Source organism: Diadema antillarum, unplaced genomic scaffold (genome assembly GCF_040938485.1).
Source record: "Diadema antillarum isolate AM-2024a unplaced genomic scaffold, OU_Dant_1.0 seq00001137_RagTag, whole genome shotgun sequence".
In the NCBI taxonomy this organism is placed as follows: domain Eukaryota; kingdom Metazoa; phylum Echinodermata; class Echinoidea; order Diadematoida; family Diadematidae; genus Diadema; species Diadema antillarum.
Genome location: NW_027271949.1, coordinates 170,085 through 190,362, shown reverse-complemented (window position 1 = coordinate 190,362; position 20,278 = coordinate 170,085). Strand labels below are relative to the sequence as shown.

The window sequence follows — 20,278 nt, the reverse complement described above, 5'->3', positions numbered from 1 at the left end:
AATACTCCACATATTAACCTGTTGGAGACGAGTCCCCGAGTATACTCGGGCAGGTGTCTATGAGATGCGTGTAGCAGCAAAATCAGCCCGTCCTAAACGGGTTAATATTTGACTCACACTGAGCTCAACATGAATATATGGGCAACAAGTTCTTTAGACATACACGTAAATGTCACATGTACCAAAACCTCCCCCATCCCTCCAAACTGAACAGAATCCTGAGGGATGTTGGTAATATATGGGAGCACTATATTGGCTGATAAATACTGTATATGCCAAATATTTTGCAAGATTTTCACTTTGCAAATTTAGTGAGTCAGGTGCTATTCGCTAATTTAAAAACATGTAAAAATACTAACTCTGATCCAAACATGAATGTGACGTGCATGCATACATTTCTCCATTCAGGACTGTAATCCACAATCGCGAATTTAATCACTCGCGAAATTGTCGGGGAGTCCCAATTTGCAAAAGATTAGACTCACTAAATATATGATGTATACAGTATGGTGGGTGTAAGTGTTGCTAATCCACAGCTGATATGCAATACATGTATTTGGCAGTACAGGTTGTGAAATATGTCCTTGTGTGTAGCTCAACAGTTGCACCCAATTGTAGGCTCCCCCCCCCCCCCCCCCCCCCCCAAAAAAAAAAAAAAAAAAAAAAATCCATAGAAATGTGGCGACTGGTATGCCTCTGCCATATCATATTATTTTCCCATAGGTCTGTTGTACATCTTGACAGTGTGAGATGACAGTTTCACATGACTGGTAAAAACTAGAAATATGGCTGTGGCGACTGGCATGCCTCTGCCATAATGCATGATTCTCCAAATAGGTCAATAGTACATGTGGACAATGTGTGATTACATTTTCACAAAATTGGCAAAATATTAAAATGACAATTTTGTCACAAATGTGTTGAATGTTCACCTTCCTTGATTTACATGTAGGTTTAATTGGATGGATAGGAGAGCATGTATTTGGGAATTTAAGGACTTTAACTTGACTTTGACCCATTCATAAGTTTATGCATTAAGTAATTTTCAAGGTAGGGAGAAAAAGTGCAATTTCTATATTGAATAGTAAATTGTTACCATTTTCATCTGGCCTTTGACCCTAAGATTCATACAATAATCACTGTCAGGCAGAACTTGCATAAATATGTAGTAAGTTTCAAGATAACTTGAGCCACTTCCGAGATATGGAGGAAAAAGCTAGTTCAGCACTTTCACTTGATCTTTGACCTTTTGACCTTTGAGGCAAAAAAGGAAAAGGAAAAAAAAAGGAACTATCCAGAGAATCTCTATTAGGTTATACAATACACCAAGTGTAAAAAAAAAAAAATAATCCTGCTTGCATTGCATAAATATGAGGGAAATAGTAAAATTTTGAAGTGTTGCCTTTGACCCCTGACCTTTGACCCCATGAACCCTAAATTCTCTAGATAATCACTGCCAGTCAGTACATGTATATATGTTCCATGAAGATACCTTGAACAATTTCCAAGGTATGGAGAAAAAAGTGAAGTTTTAATATTTTCACTTGACCTTTTTACCTTCGACCTTTGACCTCATGACCCCAAACTTTCACCAGAGAATCTAAAATGGGTAATACATGTATACACAAAGTTTCAAGAAAATATCTTCAAATATCTTTCCTATGAGGAAAATGGTGAAATTTTTAGGCTGTGACCTTTGACCTTAAGCACCCTAAAATTGACAGGCAAAACTTTGTCCACTCATACATGTACATACACATGCCAAGTTTCATCTAGATACCTCGAACGGTTCTTACGTCATGCTGTCCACAAAATTGATTACTGACAAAAGGATGGACAGAAGGTTGGTACAACTGTATGATGGAAGGACAGACAGACAGACAGACAGACAGACGGACAACCAGAAAGCACAATGTCTACGGTAACAATTCCTGGCGGAGGCATGAAAAGATAAATGTATGACATAAACCAGAGCAAACGCATACATAAGAAAACATGTTTTGTTTCTGTCATGGGTATATGCCATGATGGGTGGCTTGAAGTGAATCATATGTGCTGGAATACTATTGAACACTTTATTCAAAAAGATAAGAGTTGCTTACACAATGGGCAGGCAGACCAAAGGTAAGAATTGAACCTACATGTATAGTTGATGGGCTGCTATCAATTTCAGCTACACTATGTCAATACTAATCATTCTGTAATACTACTTTTGCATTGTTATCAAGATCATAACCTCTGTTTACTACTCAATAATGATAATAATAATAATAATAATAATAATAATCATGATAATTAAATGTTGCCACTGATCTACTAGAGGACACTGTCATTATCATTACCCTAGCATTGCCAGGTACCCATTTATACACCTGGGTCGAGAGGGATGTGGTTGGTAAATACATCTTGTCCAAGGACGAAAGCACTGGGTAGGAATTTAATTCCAGTTCTCCAATTGTGAGCCAGGGGTCTTATCCACTATGTCACAGCACCCCCACACATCTTATGGTGTACAGTGTATTCTTGTTCAATTTTTTAAAGATTATGACAATTCTTCATAAAAATACCCAGATGCAAAAGTGACTCTGGTCTGAATCAGCTTACAATATACGTATGCATATGCGATGAAACAGAATTTCAGTTTATATTAACTCTCTTTGTAATAATCATACAAAAATGATGAAAGTGGTGACAACAAAATACACCATGGTAGTTGACATCACTGCAAATCTAATGTGAATGCATCCCTTGATTTCTTTTCTTGAAAACTAGTATCTGAGAGTTGATTTTAGAACACAAACACACACATCTCAGATTTTCTCATATGATTTCTAAACAAATTACACTTGATATATGATGTTCTTTTCTCACCAACTAGCCTGCAGAACTACTTGACACAACCTTAAATAGAAATTTTGCAGCAATTCAGGTTCATGATATCAAAGTTGCCATTTATCAACACTTACCCAAACTTTTTACCACACCTGTAAAATGAATCATGTAACATCTTTCACAAATTCCATCTGCAACACACACTGCATTTACAAATGGCCAGCCAATCATTACTCGACTATTCGAGCAATGGGCATTTTAACATGAAGCTCACAACAACTCAACATGTTTTTTTTTTCCTTGTTTTTTTTTTTCTGTATAAGTACATGGTATATGCATATAAAATCACAGTTGAGCTTTGGGCCCTATCATATATTACATGGTGCAGCACTTGTTACATGTTTGTCTTCACAGGGTGATTACAAAAATTACTGCAAAATTATACACAAAGCATCTGAAGAACATACGATTATAATACGACATGGAATTTTACACATTCTGTTCTCTCATTCCATGCTACACTACAGGTGGCTTTTACTAACATGGTGCACTGTCTGGCAATAAATCTTAATTATCAAAGAATATTTCTTTAGGTGTATTTTCAAGATTTGTCGCTGTCTTTATGATACCCATGGTTACATTTACTACGTATTGGATGAAAAAATTTGCCACATAAACGGCAAAAAAAGTAAGGAATGGCTCTGTAAAAAAATGAAATAAAAAGTGATAATGTTGCTATGAAATTTATCCTATAATTTCATATGGTCTTCTGGGGACCTCCTAAAGTGACATGGTCCCGTTAACAATTACATTACCTGAGCAGTAATCTTATTTTGGTGATGCCAGTCAGAATGAAAGGCTGAGTATTCCATATAATACATAAAGCGATGGAATTTTCCTTTCCCATGAATTTTGAAGAGCACCGCATAATTAAAATGTTATCATACAAGCAATTGTGACAACTGAGTAATCCTGGTACTTTTCATAATACACGTATATGCAAAAGTGTGTGTGCAAAAGTATGAAAATGTAACAGTCATGTGACCACCCAAGACGGTCATAAAGACGAGTCCAGAGGAACATTTCTGCTGAATGACTTCTTTTAAAATGGTTATTTTCAATCTAAATAGTTTGTAAGCATTTTTCACTGATTGTTGTAATTTTGCAATTTCATTCACTTTTTCCTTAGGGCAAATTGTGTGACAGAGAATATTTTGTTTTCTTTTTTACAGTTACGGTGTATCTGTATCTTAAACCATCTTCCAAGGGTGAGCTTTGTCAAAACTGCTGCATACATGTAGTTGTTACTGAAGTCCATCACCAATACCTCATAATGGATGTGAATTGAAATTTTGTGCAATATTTTAACATAATACAGATTTAACTTTATTTCCCCTATATAGCGAAGGATGAATCTATTTCACTGCTATGAACTGAAACTTTTTCAGCTATTATATCTTCTTGCTCCAATATCTCAACAACTGCATGAACCACACTGTCATGCAAATACACAGCAAGTGTTCACATACAATCAGTATTTGCTCTGTGCTACCATAGCCACATACATGTACACTATGGCAGTTACTAGAAATATAGGTTGTACTAGGTGTGCCACTTAGTTGTAAGTGCCCCGATTTGGTACAGGAGAATATCATGTGCATCTATGTACATACATTTGTAAACATCTCACAGGGCACATTTACCGAATCCATTTCACACATATAAAATGTCATCAAAACATCTGATACATGAACATTAATGGCACTATTCTTTGTGGGATGATAATGTCCTGTGGATTTTGACCAATACTTCCTGCACATAAATTCTTAAGATCAGAGGTAGAATAGATGCCATACATGAACACTATCACAAATCACAGTCATATTGTTTCCACCTTCAATGTCTAGAAACATTTGTCCACTATTTTTTTTTTGGCCAGCACATTTATTCACTAACAGCCAGTGCTCCGCAATTGAACACACATGAATAAATTGCTAATGCAACACTTACGCAAATTACCGTTATGGAGCATGTAGCAGCTAACACACAGTAGATTCAACCTTGCTTCCACCTGGTGATGTTGGCTTGACATTGTTTCCAACATAGGGATCGTCCAAACAAAGTTTCTTGCCTGTTGGCATTGGCTGATTATTATTCAGTGGGGTTGTTGGCGTGGTTGGTGGAGACCGCTGTTCACTGGGACCTTGAACAGCTTGCTCATGGGGGATGTACGGATTTGCCATAATGGAAGATACCTGTAGCACGCTTGGAGCAGAAACTGTCAGAGGTATATTGTCACTGGTTACATAACCATTCTCGCTCATTCTTGTGAGTCCATTTGGCATGCATCTCCTTGGTGACTGAGTGTCTACAGGCTTCTCAATGTCACTCCCTTCTAAGTGGTCTCTCACTTGAGGTGATGGCCGCAGCAAAATAGCTTTCATATCTGATTCTGTTACATATCCACTTGCAGTTGGCTTTGCAAGAAGTGGAACATTCTTTGTTTTACATTGGGCTGGCTGGACTGGTGGTGTCAGGGTGGTATCATTTGGTATGTATCCATTAGAGGAGGAGGAAACAGAGACCGGAGTGGTACTGGACGGTCTTGCAGATGGTAACACTGCCTTGGGGTGGTGGTGCTGAACAGGTGTGCTTGATGGAGAGTATGCAATTCCAAGGGTGCTATAGCCTTCACCATCTGTTAAGGAGGAATCACTCCCACTCTGTGACTTGGAATCAGCCAAGCTTTCGTGAATCCCTTGGAAATTATCCTTTGGTGCATTTGTGGAAGGTTTCAGTGAAGATTGGGCCAACTTGGCAACTGATGATGTTGTTACATAACCAGTGCTGTCTGGCTCAGACACTGGATGCGGGTGGCTGCCTGGAGCAAGGGCAGTGGCCACAATGATCTCCTGCGGTGGCTGAATTCCATTTGTGGCAGAGATGCTAGGCAGACTCATGGCAACTCCTTTAGCATCCTCAGAGGGAAAGCTGGTACTAATTCTGCCATCAGCTGTGTGGGATGCCCTACTGTCTGAAATCCCTGTCAGGGAGGGATTACTCGAGGTTGCTGCAAGCTGGGAGTACTCAATGTCAGCTTCTGACCCTTGCGACAGTCGTGAGTAGGCCAGTGGTTCCTCAGATGGGAGTGTTTCTACACTAGTAATAGGAGTCAGGCCAGACAGTCCAAGGCGATGGTAGTTGACAGTTGACTGGCTCCCAAATGATGCCTCACTTCTTTGATCAGATAGCCCTCGGACTGAAGCAGCGGGAGTTGTGCAACCCTGAGGTGTCACTTGAGAGAGCTGTGCATATGCCTCACTTTCGTCACTCAGGTAATGCACAGAATCATTGTTCAACATAGGTGTGGAGCTATCTGGTGCATCTGCACTCTCTACTTCAGCAATTCGTGAGTAGGCCACACTGCCATCCCCATCATCTTGTTGTGTGCTGTGGCCACTGAAGACTGTATCATCTGCCTCATAGTCATCACTCACTGGCATCTTGCACTTTCCATGCAGCTTGTTCTCTTCACTTTCACTATGGTTGCGACTGCTGGTCTTCTCTCGCACATAGCGCATTTCATCAGAGAAACCATCCATGTCATGGATGCCTTGATCAGTGCTGCTGCTGGTGCTGGTGCTCTCCTTGGATGACGATCGGTCAAAGGGTGGCAGGAGCAGGTTGGTGGTTGAGTCTGCCTGCCGCAATGTGTCAAAGTTCTCCTTCTCTGCCCGTAAGCCAAGCAGGCGTCCCTTCATCTGGAACTTTTCATCCTATGAAAGAGCATAATACAATCATTAAGTGTGATGCTGTATTCTTGTTTTCAAGTGCCATTGTATATTTATATAATATTGGATGCACTTGAGTGGTATATCAGATATATTGCATTCATCAACATGAATATTCATGTTGATGAATGCAATATATCTGATATACCATGAAAGAAATCCAGTATTATTATTATTATACATACAAACCACTTTCCACTACAACATCACATTCAATTTCCAAAAAGAAAAAAAAAAATGAAAAAGGGTTTCACTCACCAATTTATTGTTTACAAAATCTAACCTTTCAACTTGTATACGTACGTCTATCTACGCACGGTAAATAGCATGCATTTCTCAACCCCTGCGCGCATTCTCAACCTCATCGCGCAATGCCACTGCACTTTCTTACGCGAGGACGCGATACTGCGCGCGCGCGTATAAAGAAACATTTGAGTACGATATTGACAGCAGAGTACAATATTGGAAACAATATTGTACTCCTTTTCTCCATTGATACGGGTAATGTAAAATGCATAGGACAGGTATTATGCTAACAATATTGTACGTCATTAAGTAAACCCCTTGCAGGAATATTGATACATGGTTTTATTGTATCGAAAAAGTGGCTTGTATGTATAATAATTCTCAATAATGCTTTGTGTTCCCTGGCATTCAATCATAAAATATTACTATCATTATCATTATTATCATGTTCTTCTTCCATCCAGTTCATTTCCAACACTTGACCTTATAAACCCCTGAAGGTAATCAATTCCCTAGCCTAACATTATTACATAAGAAACCATCACTACATGAAACTTCAGTTCAATGCAGGTTGATCATAAAGAAAATGACTGCAGTGATAATTCAATTCTGTTTCAATGGGGAGGGTGTAGAAAATTGTAGACTAGCATACTCGACTGGAATGGACACTCTGAAGATTATTGTATCATTATGGCAATATTACAGGACATGAAAAACCTAAGTAAAAAGCACTATTCAATTCATATTCTCAGCTTGACTAGATACAAACATGCTTTATCTACTTTCAGGCCAACATTTCATTCACAAAACAGAAATTAAACAAAATGTAAAAAATCTAGGTTGTAACTGCCACAGACTTTTGCTCATAGAATCAAAAGTACTAATGCTATTGATGAAAAAATCATTTCATCAGCAGAAGAATTTCTCCACAACATTTGTGACACCTTTTTGTGATACAAGAGCATGTTGTGTGAAAAAAATGTGGTGGTAACGTGTCATAGTAAATCTGCAAAAATAATCATGTAACATAAGAGGGCATCCTACTTAAAATTTAAGTACGCCCTCACTCAGATTATTACATAATATGAAAGTTTAGACCATAAGCTTTCAAATGATGTATAACACTAGAACTATCACTCATTGTGATTAATATACCCCCACCCACAACTGAGGATATTAGCTCAACCAGGATTTTTTTTTTTTTACTTTTTAATGAAAACAACAATACCACGGCAATGCACTGTCCAACAGTAAATAAATGTATTGCTTACTGTCAGTCAAATGTCCCACATCTCAAGTCAAGTGCTCAAAAACTGAGTGAGCAAGATAAATAAACTGATGATTTCTATGGTTTTTATTAAAAATTGTGTAACCATGGCAACACAATGTTGGATATTAAGAAAAAAATGAAGTTTGCACAACTATATATCATGCAGTCACATGTGCCAAATTTCAAGCCAAATGCTAACAGGATGAGGGGCTTAATTGAATTCACAATATTAGCAGGGTGGTCCACGAGGGGTTTTAGCATGTCGCTGCAACATGCTAAAATTCTTGTGCAACATCCTAAAAAGCCAGCAACATGCTATGCAACATCCTCAAGAATTTGCAACAAGCTCAAAGTAAAAGTATTCAAAAATGTGCAAAACGTGTGCATAACATAAGAAACATCAAACTACCAGGTACTTTAGATATTTGTGTGCAAAACATGAGAGAACATTGAATGTAAGCAGCAAAATATTGCGTACTACGTATCACTCATCGTGTGCGCTCCGTGCTTATTCAATTTCTGCAATATTCTCAGATTCTGAGCTTGCAACATGCTAAAATTTCAAGTTGTGGACCACCCTGCATTAGTGTATCATTTTCATTCAAAATATACTGTTACCATGGCAACATATTTTCCACACTGACAAAAGAGTTTTTGCACATCTAGGTAATGTAGAGGTAACATGTGCCAAATATGAAGCCAAAATGCTCTAAACAGAGAGAGTTAGGATCTAATCGAAATGTTTTTATGATTTTCATTCAAAATGCACTGTTACCATGGCAACACATTGTTCAACAATGATGAAATACAAAGTTTGCATATCTCTGTACTACATTGGTTGCATGTGCCAAATTTCAAGCCAAATGCTCAAAGACTGAGGGAGTTACCTGAATCCACAACATTTTTATATGATTTTCATTCAAACTATGCTGTTACCATGGCAACACAATGATCAACAATGACGAAAGGTTAAGTTTGCATATCTACGTACCATAGTGGTCAGGTGTGCTAAATTTCAAGCTAAATGCTCAACGACTGAGGGAGTTGGCGGAATCCACACGCTTTTTGGTGAAAAAATGTTGTTACCATGGCAACGCATTGTTCAACAATAATGGCAGATTAAGTTTGAACATCTATATGCTATAGTGGTCACATCATGTGCCAAATTTCAAGCCAAATGCTCAAAGACTGAGGGAGATAACTGAATCCACAATATTTTTGCATGATTTTCATTCAAAATATACTGTTACCATGGCAACACATTGATCAACAATGACCAAGGACTATGTATGCTCATCTACGTACTATAGTGATCACATGTGCCAAATTTCAAGCTAAATGCTCAAAGACTGAGGTAGTTACCTGAATCCACAATATTTTTATATGCATTTTAGTAAAAAACTGCTGTTACCATGGCAACCCATTGTTCACCACTGACGAAAGATTAAGTTTGCACATCTATATGCTATAGTGGTTGCATGTGCCAAATTTCAAGCCAAATGCTCAAAGAGTGAGGGAATTAACTGAATTCACAATATTTTTGTATATGATCTTCATTCAAAATATGCCGTTACCATGGCAACGCATTTATCACCACTGACGAAAGATTACCTTTTCACATCTACGTACCACAGTGGTCATGTGTGCCAAATTTCTAGCTAAATGCTCGAAGACTAAAGGAAGTTAGCTGAATCCACAATATTTTTGTATGTTTTTTGGTAAACAAAAGCTGTTACCATGGCAACGCATTGCTCACCACTCACGAAATATTAAGTTTGCACATCTATATACTATAGTGGTCATCTGTGCCAAATTTCAAGTCAAATGCTCTAAGACTGAGGGAGTTAACTGAATCCACGATATTTTCGTATGATTTTCATTCAAACTATGCTGTTGCCATGGCAACACATTGATCAACAATGACGAAAGAGTAAGTATGCACATCTACATACAATAGTGGTCACATGTGCCAATTTTTAAGCCAAATGCTCGAAAACTGAAGGAGTTAGGCTAATCCACACATTTTTGTATGATTGGTAAAAAAAAATACTGTTGCCATGGCAACAGATTCATTACCACACAAATCAATTGTGTTTTGCACAAACATACATTACACTGATCGCATATCCCAAATTCAAACTGAATTGCTACAAAACTAAGAGAGTAGTTCGATCCACAACATTTTGTAAGATTTTTATGAAAATCTTCCGTTGCCATGGTAACGCATTATGAAATACTCATGAAAAAGGTCTCTTGCACATCTGCCTGTGATAGCGGTCAAACATGCCAAATTTGAAGTTAATTGCTCAAAAACTAAGAAAGTTGCTCGATCCACAAGTTTTTATGAAAATATGCCGTTGCCATGGCAACGCATTATGTGATACTAATGAAAAAGGTGTCTTGCACATCTACCTTAGATAGCAGTCACACATGCCAAATTTGGGGTCAATTGCTCAAAAAATGAGAGAGGAGTTCGATCCACAACATTTTGCTAGATTTTTTAAAAATTTGCCGTTGCCATGGCAACTCATTATGCAATACTAACAAAAAAGGTGTCTTGCACATCTCCCTTTGATAGCAGTCACACATGCTAAATTTGGGGATAATTGCTCAAAAAATGAGAGAGTAGTTCGATCCACAAGTTTTTACGAAAATATGCCGTTGCCATGGCAACGCATTATGCGATACTAACGAAAACGGTGTCTTGCACATCTACCTTTGATAGCAGTCACACATGCCAAATTTGGGGTCAATTGCTCAAAAAATGAGAGAGGAGTTCGACCCACAAGATTTTGCAACGGACCGACCGCCCGACCGCCCGACCGACCGACCGACCGACCGACCGACCGACCGACCGACCGGCCACCCGACCTCAGGGTGATTCCTATATACCCCCCCTACACACTATGTGTGGGTGGGGGTATAATAACACATTAATGTCAATAATAACCAATCTTGTGTCTGCACACTGCAAAATGTCTGAGCAGTCTGGCTTCGCCTTATGTGACAAAAATAAGGGTTTAGAAGCTAGCATGAAGTTAGACCCATCCTCACATTCAAACCTTTATAGTAATCATTATCAAATGAGGAAGCACATCCTAATCAAATGATTGGTTGAGAGCATTCATGTGACAAGGCATTTATTTTGCCAAACAAATAAGTTTGCTAATGACCGGTCATTAGCACTTTCATGCGTGATGGTAAGTGGGTAGGATTTCACTGTTTTATTTTAATACTCATGAAAATGGCTGGTGTGGAATTTAAAATACCTGCTTTTGAAACTACTTTCACTGAAGATGTCTGCTTTCTTATCTTATTTGGCTATTACCTTGGGTGTGTCAGACTGTTCCACAGGTACCTTATGTGGGTAATTGTTATCATAAAATGGTGATATGGATCCTAATCAAATGATTGGCTGAGAGCATTCATGTGACAGTCTTTCATTTTGCCTAACATGCCCAGCGGGCATAAGTTTTTAGCACTAAATGTGTACTGATGACTGGTACTTACGACCACTATGAGATGCGCGTGTGACTGTGGCTTGCCGTAATCACGCTCACTGCCATCACAATTGCATGCTTTAGCAGTGTGCGCTCAATCAATTCTTTGCAACTGTTTGACAAATTGCCCAACATCAACGTAAATACCTGCTCGAGTACGTACGCCCACGATTTTTTTCTTTATCATGGCTACTACTAAAACACTGATCAATACTGTGTGCTGAAAGTCGCCCAATTTCCCAATATAGAAGCCTTTGTTACGTCATAAACCCTCAGCTGCAAGGTGCGCCTCGCCCTAGCAGAAACTAGAGCATGCACTTTAGTGTGCGTATGCAAACCTCAAATATGCGCAGCCTGAACTCCCAAGTTCATTGACCCTACCTGCCAAAATATCAAAAATCCTTCAAAAAATTCCCCCAAAATTCTCCTATCACTAACAAAATTTAATCATCTGTTACTTGTATCATCCTTAACCTTTCCTGCAAGTTTCATCCACATCCGGTAACTACTTTTTGAGTTATTTTGCACACTGACAAACTAACTAACTACATGTAACTAACAAACAAACAAACCAACGGTAACGAAAACATAACCTCCTCCCTTGGCGGAGGTAGTTATGTACAAGTTTAGGTTTGTGACGATAGTGGAGATGCAGCTCACTCTCAGGTATTCATAATGTTGTGCAGCATGCACTTTGCTGGACCTCGTGCATATTATTAGTATACTAATGCCCTCATTGATGTGTATAATTTGTACAACATCTACTCTCTGAAAGCATGAGTTTCCTCTAATTATGAGCTTCATCAAAAGTGCATCAGTTACATGCTCTATTAGAAGTACTTTCTTCTGTATCACTTACACGTTGGTCCAGCACTGCTTCAATGAAGTAAGGGTCAGGGGCAGGCTTGAAGAAGTCTGATTGCTTGAACCAGAGAAGAATGAACAAGGCGATGATGACAAACACCAAGATGACTGGGATGATGATAGCCAGGAGAATTGTGCTCACAGATCCTATGGAGAAAGGTGAGGAGTGTAGGGGAGTGTCTAGAGTGTTAAAAGAGTTGGAGACTCTAAGAGCAGTGCTGCTTGTTTGGCATCTCATGTGGTGTGATGCCACTTCAGTCAATTCAATTCAATTCAATCATAGTTTATTTCTAAATTCTTCGTGGGCGAGCGGAAAATAAATTCGATTATGGAAAATAGTGATCCACTAAAAAGCAAAGCTTGTCGGACGTGGATCGCTAGATAAATAATGAGTAAATTATATACTATTCTATAATAATATACATGTAATTATTTTGAGATACACCGGTTGGGAAAAAAATATAGAATACCAATGCTAGTGCCCGCACACTGCTCACTGAACCACGTGTACCGGGAAAATATAACAAGGACAACACGTTCGTACACACATTCGATTACCCACACGTACAGTATTTACACTGTAAGACGCGAGACAGTACCGAGAGGAGAGAAGACGGTAACAATACAAGTCTACGAAGAACAAAAGACAGGAAAGGAAGAGGAGAGAAGAAAGAAGAGAAGTCTGCACACAGAACACGCCAAGTGCTGCGACATCAGGACAGGTGAAGGCTCAAGCATGAATCAAAACAATTTAAATTATCTAAGATTATAAGTAGAAAGTAAATATTTTCTGAGTTTGTATTTAAATGTAACAAATTTGGGGGAATCTTTTACACTATTATCTAAATTATTCCAAAGTCTGGGTCCGGTATAAAGAAATGTATTTTGGGCATGTGCAGTTCTCATTAATGGAAAATGAAATTCGTCGGATCGTCGTGTGGGATAGTTATGAACATGACTGTTTCGATGAAATGAATCGTGGAATATTTTAGGTAAAACGTTACTGTTGTAATTAAACATGAACTGGCCAAGTTGAAACACATACAAATCATTTACGTTTAATATTTTATGGTCAGAAAACAAAGCATCTGTATGTTCTCGGGTATGTAAATTAAAAACAATTCTAAGCGCTTTCTTTTGTATGAACTGTCTTCATGAACTGTAGTGAGTAGAGATTAAATCGACCCGTCAGTGTGTTTATGATAACTCTCGGGCCTGGTCACGCCCAAATTGCTACTTAGTTCCCACATCAACACAACATTTTGAAAGCAGTTTTCTCCTTTCCTGTTTTCATCTAACGGTGTTTAATTGTTTTTACCAATTTGCCAGAGGTGGACTCCTTAAAAATATCTTTCATATCATCTTAAATCTTGAAATGTAGATGGTATTCTAATTGAAACCTTCAATTTAAAAAAGAGCAATCGTACCTGAAACTACAATAATAGTGTAACAAAATTTTAATATCATCATGGTAATCATTTATGGCACATTCCCTGTACTGCCTTAAAGGAATCATAATAAGAAAAAATTGGCTTGATATGCATAGATAAGGTGAATTATACATTTTTTGGCAGTTGAAGACTGTACAAATACGAATATAGAAGTGTTAGAATGTGAAAATGTCTCTAAAAGATGGAGATGGTGTTTTGACACCTTTTTCTGAACGCAAGAACACGATCTCATGGCATAGATTCGGGTATCCAAATTATGACATCTCGCAATCCCTCTCACTCCCCACTCCTCTCCCTCTCTCTCTCCCTTTCTTTTTTTTTTTTTTTCTCTCTCTATATATACATACACTTGGTGATTCTATCCTTCTATGAAGAGTGCTCGATATCCTCAAAGGAAGAGCTTTAGACAGAAGTATTGGAACAAGTTCACGCGGTTGACTGCAGATTCATCCGCATTTGATGCAATATTTGGTACCCTGGGGTACCAAATGAAAATTCGCCATTTTGTTGAATTAATTATTTTTTTTCAACGCTGTACCCTGGCTTACCAAAAAATGTGTCAAAATATTTTTTTAGTATTATTATGCACAAAAATGCTTTTTTATTTGTGATTATGCATCAATTAATGCATGCAAGTGTACTTCGAAAAACACCTATGGTGCTAGTTCATTGCGACAACTTTGCCGTATCCGAATTCAGAATCGGCGTATCTGAATTCGGATACGCATTATAAATAATGGGCATGAGATGGCGCTATACAACGCGGTACCCCAGGTTACAACGGTACCCCGGTGTACGGCGTGCCGAATCATTTATTGCTACTCGGAGTTTCATGCAACCTCCATGAGGCGCAATCATCAGGCAATTGCCTGATGATTGCGCCTCATGGAGGTTGCATGAAACTCCGAGTAGCAATAAATACGGATGAACCTGCAGTCAACCGCGTGAACTTGTTCCAATACTTATATTATATACATACATACACACATAACAAGGCATATTAACATGAAGAAACACATTAAATATGTACATGGCCTTATCAAAAATTGCTGTACCTTTGTGGATGTTGCACATCTCAAAGTCCACAAGAGGTGAAGCAACGCCTGGTAGGGGAAAGCCGTCAATCTCATTAACTGCATAGACCTCAAAAACATATTTCCTTCCATCCTTGACCAGGTCACAGTTGACTTTGACCTCAGCCTGGGTAGTCACAGACGTGACTTCCAGCCAATCCTCTTCGCTGTCTGCAGGCCGACTGCGTGCCACATAGTATGCAATGGGACCATTGGAGGGAACAGGGCGGTTCCACTCAAGGAAAACTGCTTCTGATGTGTGTGGGCGTAGTTCAGGCATTCTTACTTGTGAAGGAGCTGTATATATAAAATGTTGGGTAAAATAAAGGTGAGCACTGTTGTACCATCTGATAACTCAAGAGTGGGTGTGCAAAATCTCTGTGGTCGCTGTGCTCCAATCAGTTATTGCTTATCTTTTTGTAATAGAACCCTGCATGACATTTTAAAATGGGGCTTCAGCTTGTGCCTTCTGAAAAAAAAAAATTTTTTTCCAGAGTTATGCATCTATACCTTCTTAAACAGAATAATTTTCACAAGAAATTGGAACATGTTGTGTCAGCGACACTGACTGGGGAGTTTAACACTGAAGAAGCACGAGGCATTAAGACTTCAAGGGATCGACGATACTGTAGCTGTAAGACATTTGCCAACAGTAGAGCAATATTACTTGAGCATACAGTGGTTATGGATCCTACTTTCAGTACAGGTGTGGGAATAGTTTTTTTCTACTGATATCAGCCAATATCACTATGTGTCTTACTCATGAATGGATCTAAAAAGTATTGACAGTTACTGAAACATTGATTGAAATCACAGTTCATACAATTGTATCTTTATGAGTACACAGGGTTCACTTGAGAGGCAGTGATGTGCTGGTTGGAAGAAAATGACAGGAGAAATCCCACAAAGTAGCAATGGATGTGTGATATGTGGGTGAAATTTCTAATGCATCCTATCTGAGTAGCACGCAAGCAACCATCAACTCAGAGACCCCACATGCCACACATGGCTCTGCACTGGAGACCGCCTACGGTGTAATGATGGAGCTTTGCCCGTACATAATGTGTTGCAATAGCTTAGTAGCAAATTGAGTGTGCACCAATGTACTTTACAGTATACTGCTATATGCGTATGCAGGAAGTTAGTATCAGAGGTTTCTCAGATGTAATGCTCTGGAAGTTCAGGAGCATAGCAGTTTCTGATGTTTTCGAGACCTTGAATGCAGCATTTTCCATCACACTGCAAGGGATTATGGGACTTTTTATTTTGTATTTTCACCATTTGCTGCGATTATGGCAAAATGCTGGAACGCGCATGGAATATTCATATCCAAATTATCTGACTATCTAAATATAACAAAATACAAAACATTCAATTTTTCATGGTTTCAAAATCTTAGAAATCTGATCAGTTCTGATTTAATCGACTGTTGGCAGGAATGCAGCAAGAAATTGACTGCTTTTCTCCCTTTCAGCCAGTAACAGTTTAAATATGTGAACTGTGATAAGAGACCTAGAATACAAAGGAATTACATATTTTTAAACTGCCAATTCTTGTTTGTAATTTTCATTTTGCATTACATTAAAAAAATTACAAAAGATGCCTTACAGAGACAATTCCCCAACAAAACAAGACTCTACTTTGGATATCTCCCCTTAATCAGGCAATGTCTGGAAAAGCATTCCTTACTTGATTAAGCAGAGAACCCTATTAACCAGAAAGCCTTTTGATATTCATTCACATTGCAGATACATGTACCACATACTAGTCCCTCACCTTTCTCCATCAGACATACAGGCACAGTATGTCACTTACAGCCACAGCTCATAAAATAAATAATTAAATTAAATAATTTTGCAAACAATCTGCATGCAGCTCCAAGTCCTCATCAAGCCACATGCAAACACCTAAACATCTACCATTTGTAATTATATTCCTTATGTACATGCAGCCAAAAGCAGCAACAAATTCTGCTGTGTCTCTGTATGTTTCATGCCCACTGTATATTTATTAAAATTCATGAATTTAAGACGAATGTCCTGAGATCAGGAGGTCATAGGTCGAATCCTGCTTGAGCATGTATGCCTGTGATTTCTTTTGTCATGGCTACTACTAAAACATTGCTCAACTCAGTGCTTATTTATGTCGATGTAGGGCAATTTGTAAATCGGACTGTAAGTTTGTTTTCAATGAACGGCCTGAAGAAAGGTTACAGTCTCAATGAAGTTAGTTTATTCTTCATTTTTCTCGATAAGTGTGGCACTGTGTGTGTGTATGTTGGTTGTGTATGTGGTGCTTTGCAGGGGTTCATACACAACATGCATAAATGCATCTACCAGTGACACGGCGAATTGGTTGTACACTGCAAATTTAACATGTTAAAACTGCAAACTAAGCTCTCTAACTTCTTTAAAGGGGATGGCTAGTAACTGATCAGTGGGAATCAATGGGAATGCTGGGGGATGATTGTTCCAATCCTTGTGGGATTCATTTAAGAGTACATTATATATCTATTGTTGTGTGAAAATGATTTGCTTCAGAATGGTCTCATATTCAAGTAATGTGCAGTTTAATGTTTCCAGGTTAGCATGCCTGTACAGTGACGGGGCAATCGTGAACGGCCCATCACTATACAGGCATACTGTACAGGCATGCTAACCTGGAAACATTAACCTGCACATTACTTGAATATGAGACCATTCTGAAGCAAATAATTTTCACAAAACAATATATATATATAATGTACTCTTAAATGAATCCCACAAGGATTGGAACAATCATCCCCCAGCATTCCCACTGATTCCCACTGATCAGTTACTAGCCATCCCCTTAAAGTACCTCACAGTTTCTTCATAATTAATATATACACGCAAATTCTAATAGCTTTCTGCAGAAACTATGTAATTAGATCAGGAAAATCTGGAAAATTCCTAACCGTTTATTCGTACTGTCTACCCGATTACCTGGTAAATACAGCACGTATTGGTAAATGTTTTTTTCAGCTTGGCCAGTGGCAGCAACAACTTCAATAAAGATTATTTCACACACACCTCCAATATCTGTCAGCACATAAACAGGCATGGTGAATGGGCCACAGGCAACAGAAGGTGACCCATGGCTGCATGCCTGAACTGCCACGCTGTAGTTGGTGAAGCCGTTCACATCAAGCACTGCTGAGGTATTTACTACTTCCTTTGTTTGGTCATTGTAGCTCACTCTGTACAACCCGAGAACTCCATTAAGCTCAGTTGGCGGCTTCCAGGTGACATGAATGGTGCTGGCATTGAAGAAGGTCTTGCGGAGGTCAGTGGGTGAAGAAGGTGCTACACAGGATATAAAATTGAATGGAAAAAAAAAGAAGAAGATGCTTTAGACTTTACAGGCTTGCTGTAACTTGAGAAATTTCAAAGTGAATTAGAAACATACACCTGGGGAGCGTTTCATGAAGCGTTTTGACCGACAACTTTGTCGGACAAGTTTGCTCTCAGCCAATTACATGCAAGGATTTCCACAGCTTATAACAGTATGTCTGAAAGAATATCAGACAAAATGCTTCATGCAATGCCCCCAGGATGTATCTTCAAACTTACTACTTACTAGTATTTGACATCATTGAAAGAATGATCTTCTTTCTGGAGCATTCTCTTCTACATTTTTTTTTTTCATAATCTTACTTATCTTTTACATTTTACCTACTGTACAATGTCAAAAAGAAATATATATGTTGTCTCCCTGACTGATATGGCAAATGCTATGTGGTAATTTGCAGCTGTACTTTTGCAATTGGATTTGCTTATTGTTATGTGACTTGGGCGTTTATGCAAGCTTATCAAGATGAAAAATCAATGCAAATTGAAAAAACTTATCTGACTCCACTTCAACTATATATTTCACTACGAGCTGTTTTAATGAATGATTTGTGAGAGGTGCAGTCAGTTCAAAGGCTTAAACAGTTTTACCAAATGATGTTGTCACCTTCTACAGACACAAAATAATCGCCAACAGTGCAACAATTATGATCAGTACTATTTACCCAACAACATACCTGATTCTTTTGATTCTCATGCCTACGAGGTAAAAAGGTTAAAGAGCATCCGCCCATTTTCCTTAACCCGTTGAAGACGAGAGACGAATCCCAAGTATACTCGGGGAAGTGTCTATGGGAAATGCGTGTTGTAGCAAAATCAGCCTGCCCCAAATGGGTTAACTGTGCTATTCCTAGTATGTGTCGCACCAATTGAGCTACATGTACATGCAGCAAATAGTTTGTATGTCCCAATGTCCACCGACACGCCAACCAATGGTATGGCACACCAACAAGTGGAGCAGAGCGAGGAGAGCAGAAGGAAGGAAACAAGAGTCAATAGATGGTTTTTACTTTGTAGATAAAAGAATTGGTCTACATGTGTAAAAGCCAATTGTCTACTCTCCTTATTAGGTCCAAGGGCTTCTTTAGGGCTTGGGATGATGAAAACTGGAGTGTCTGTTCAGGTAAAACTGGAATAAAGAGCGACAACCCCAGCTAGAAAAAATTTTGCATTTTAACTTGGCCTTTGACCCTAGAACTTTGACCCTATGACCCTAAAATTTCCAAGAGAATCACTGAAAGGTAAATCATGCATACTGTAGATACAATGTATACATGTATGTACTCAGTTTCATGATGATACCTTGAGTCACTTTCGAGATATGGACCAAGAAATGAAATATAGCACTTTCACGTGACCTATGGGCGAGAAACTTCCAAGAGAATCTCTATTGGGTTATACATGCATATATCAAGTTTCAAGAAAAATACGGCAAGTATTGCATTTAAATATGAGGGAAAAAGTGAAATTATGAGTTTACCTTGACCTTTGACTCATGACCCCCCACATTCCCTAGATAATCACTGCTAGTCAGTACATGCATATGTACTAAGTTCCATGAAGATAGCTCGAACCATTTCCAAGATATGGAGAAAACAGTGAAAATTTAACATTTTCACTTGACCTCTGACCTTTGACCTCATGACTTGAAACTCTCTCTGGAGAATCTTTATTTAGTATTACATGTATACACCAAGTTTCCAGAAAAAAACCTCCAGGCACTGCATGGAGATATGGGGGAAATAGTGAAATTTTGAGCATTTGACCTTGACCCTTTGACCTTTGACCTTGAGCATGTGCCCCCAAAGTTGATAGGCACAACTTCGTCCACTAATGCATATACATACCAAGTCTCATTAGGATACCTTAAATGGTTTTTTAGT

The 20,278-nt window shown here is 38.6% G+C and overlaps 1 protein-coding gene across 2 annotated transcripts in view; it reads right to left on the bottom strand.

The window, feature by feature from the left end:
- Positions 1-679: 679 nt before the first annotated feature.
- The window catches only part of LOC139744119 (uncharacterized), a 124,959-nt gene continuing 105,360 nt past the window's right edge, over positions 680-20,278 (bottom strand). For both annotated transcript variants that reach the window (XM_071654574.1, XM_071654575.1), the window contains 4 exons: positions 18,078-18,350; positions 15,010-15,324; positions 12,499-12,650; positions 680-6,608 (listed from right to left, as the gene is read on the bottom strand). In XM_071654574.1, the coding sequence (XP_071510675.1) occupies positions 4,872-6,608; positions 12,499-12,650; positions 15,010-15,324; positions 18,078-18,350 (2,477 nt within the window). In that variant the 3' untranslated portion in view covers positions 680-4,871. The remainder of the gene's footprint in view (positions 6,609-12,498; positions 12,651-15,009; positions 15,325-18,077; positions 18,351-20,278) is intronic.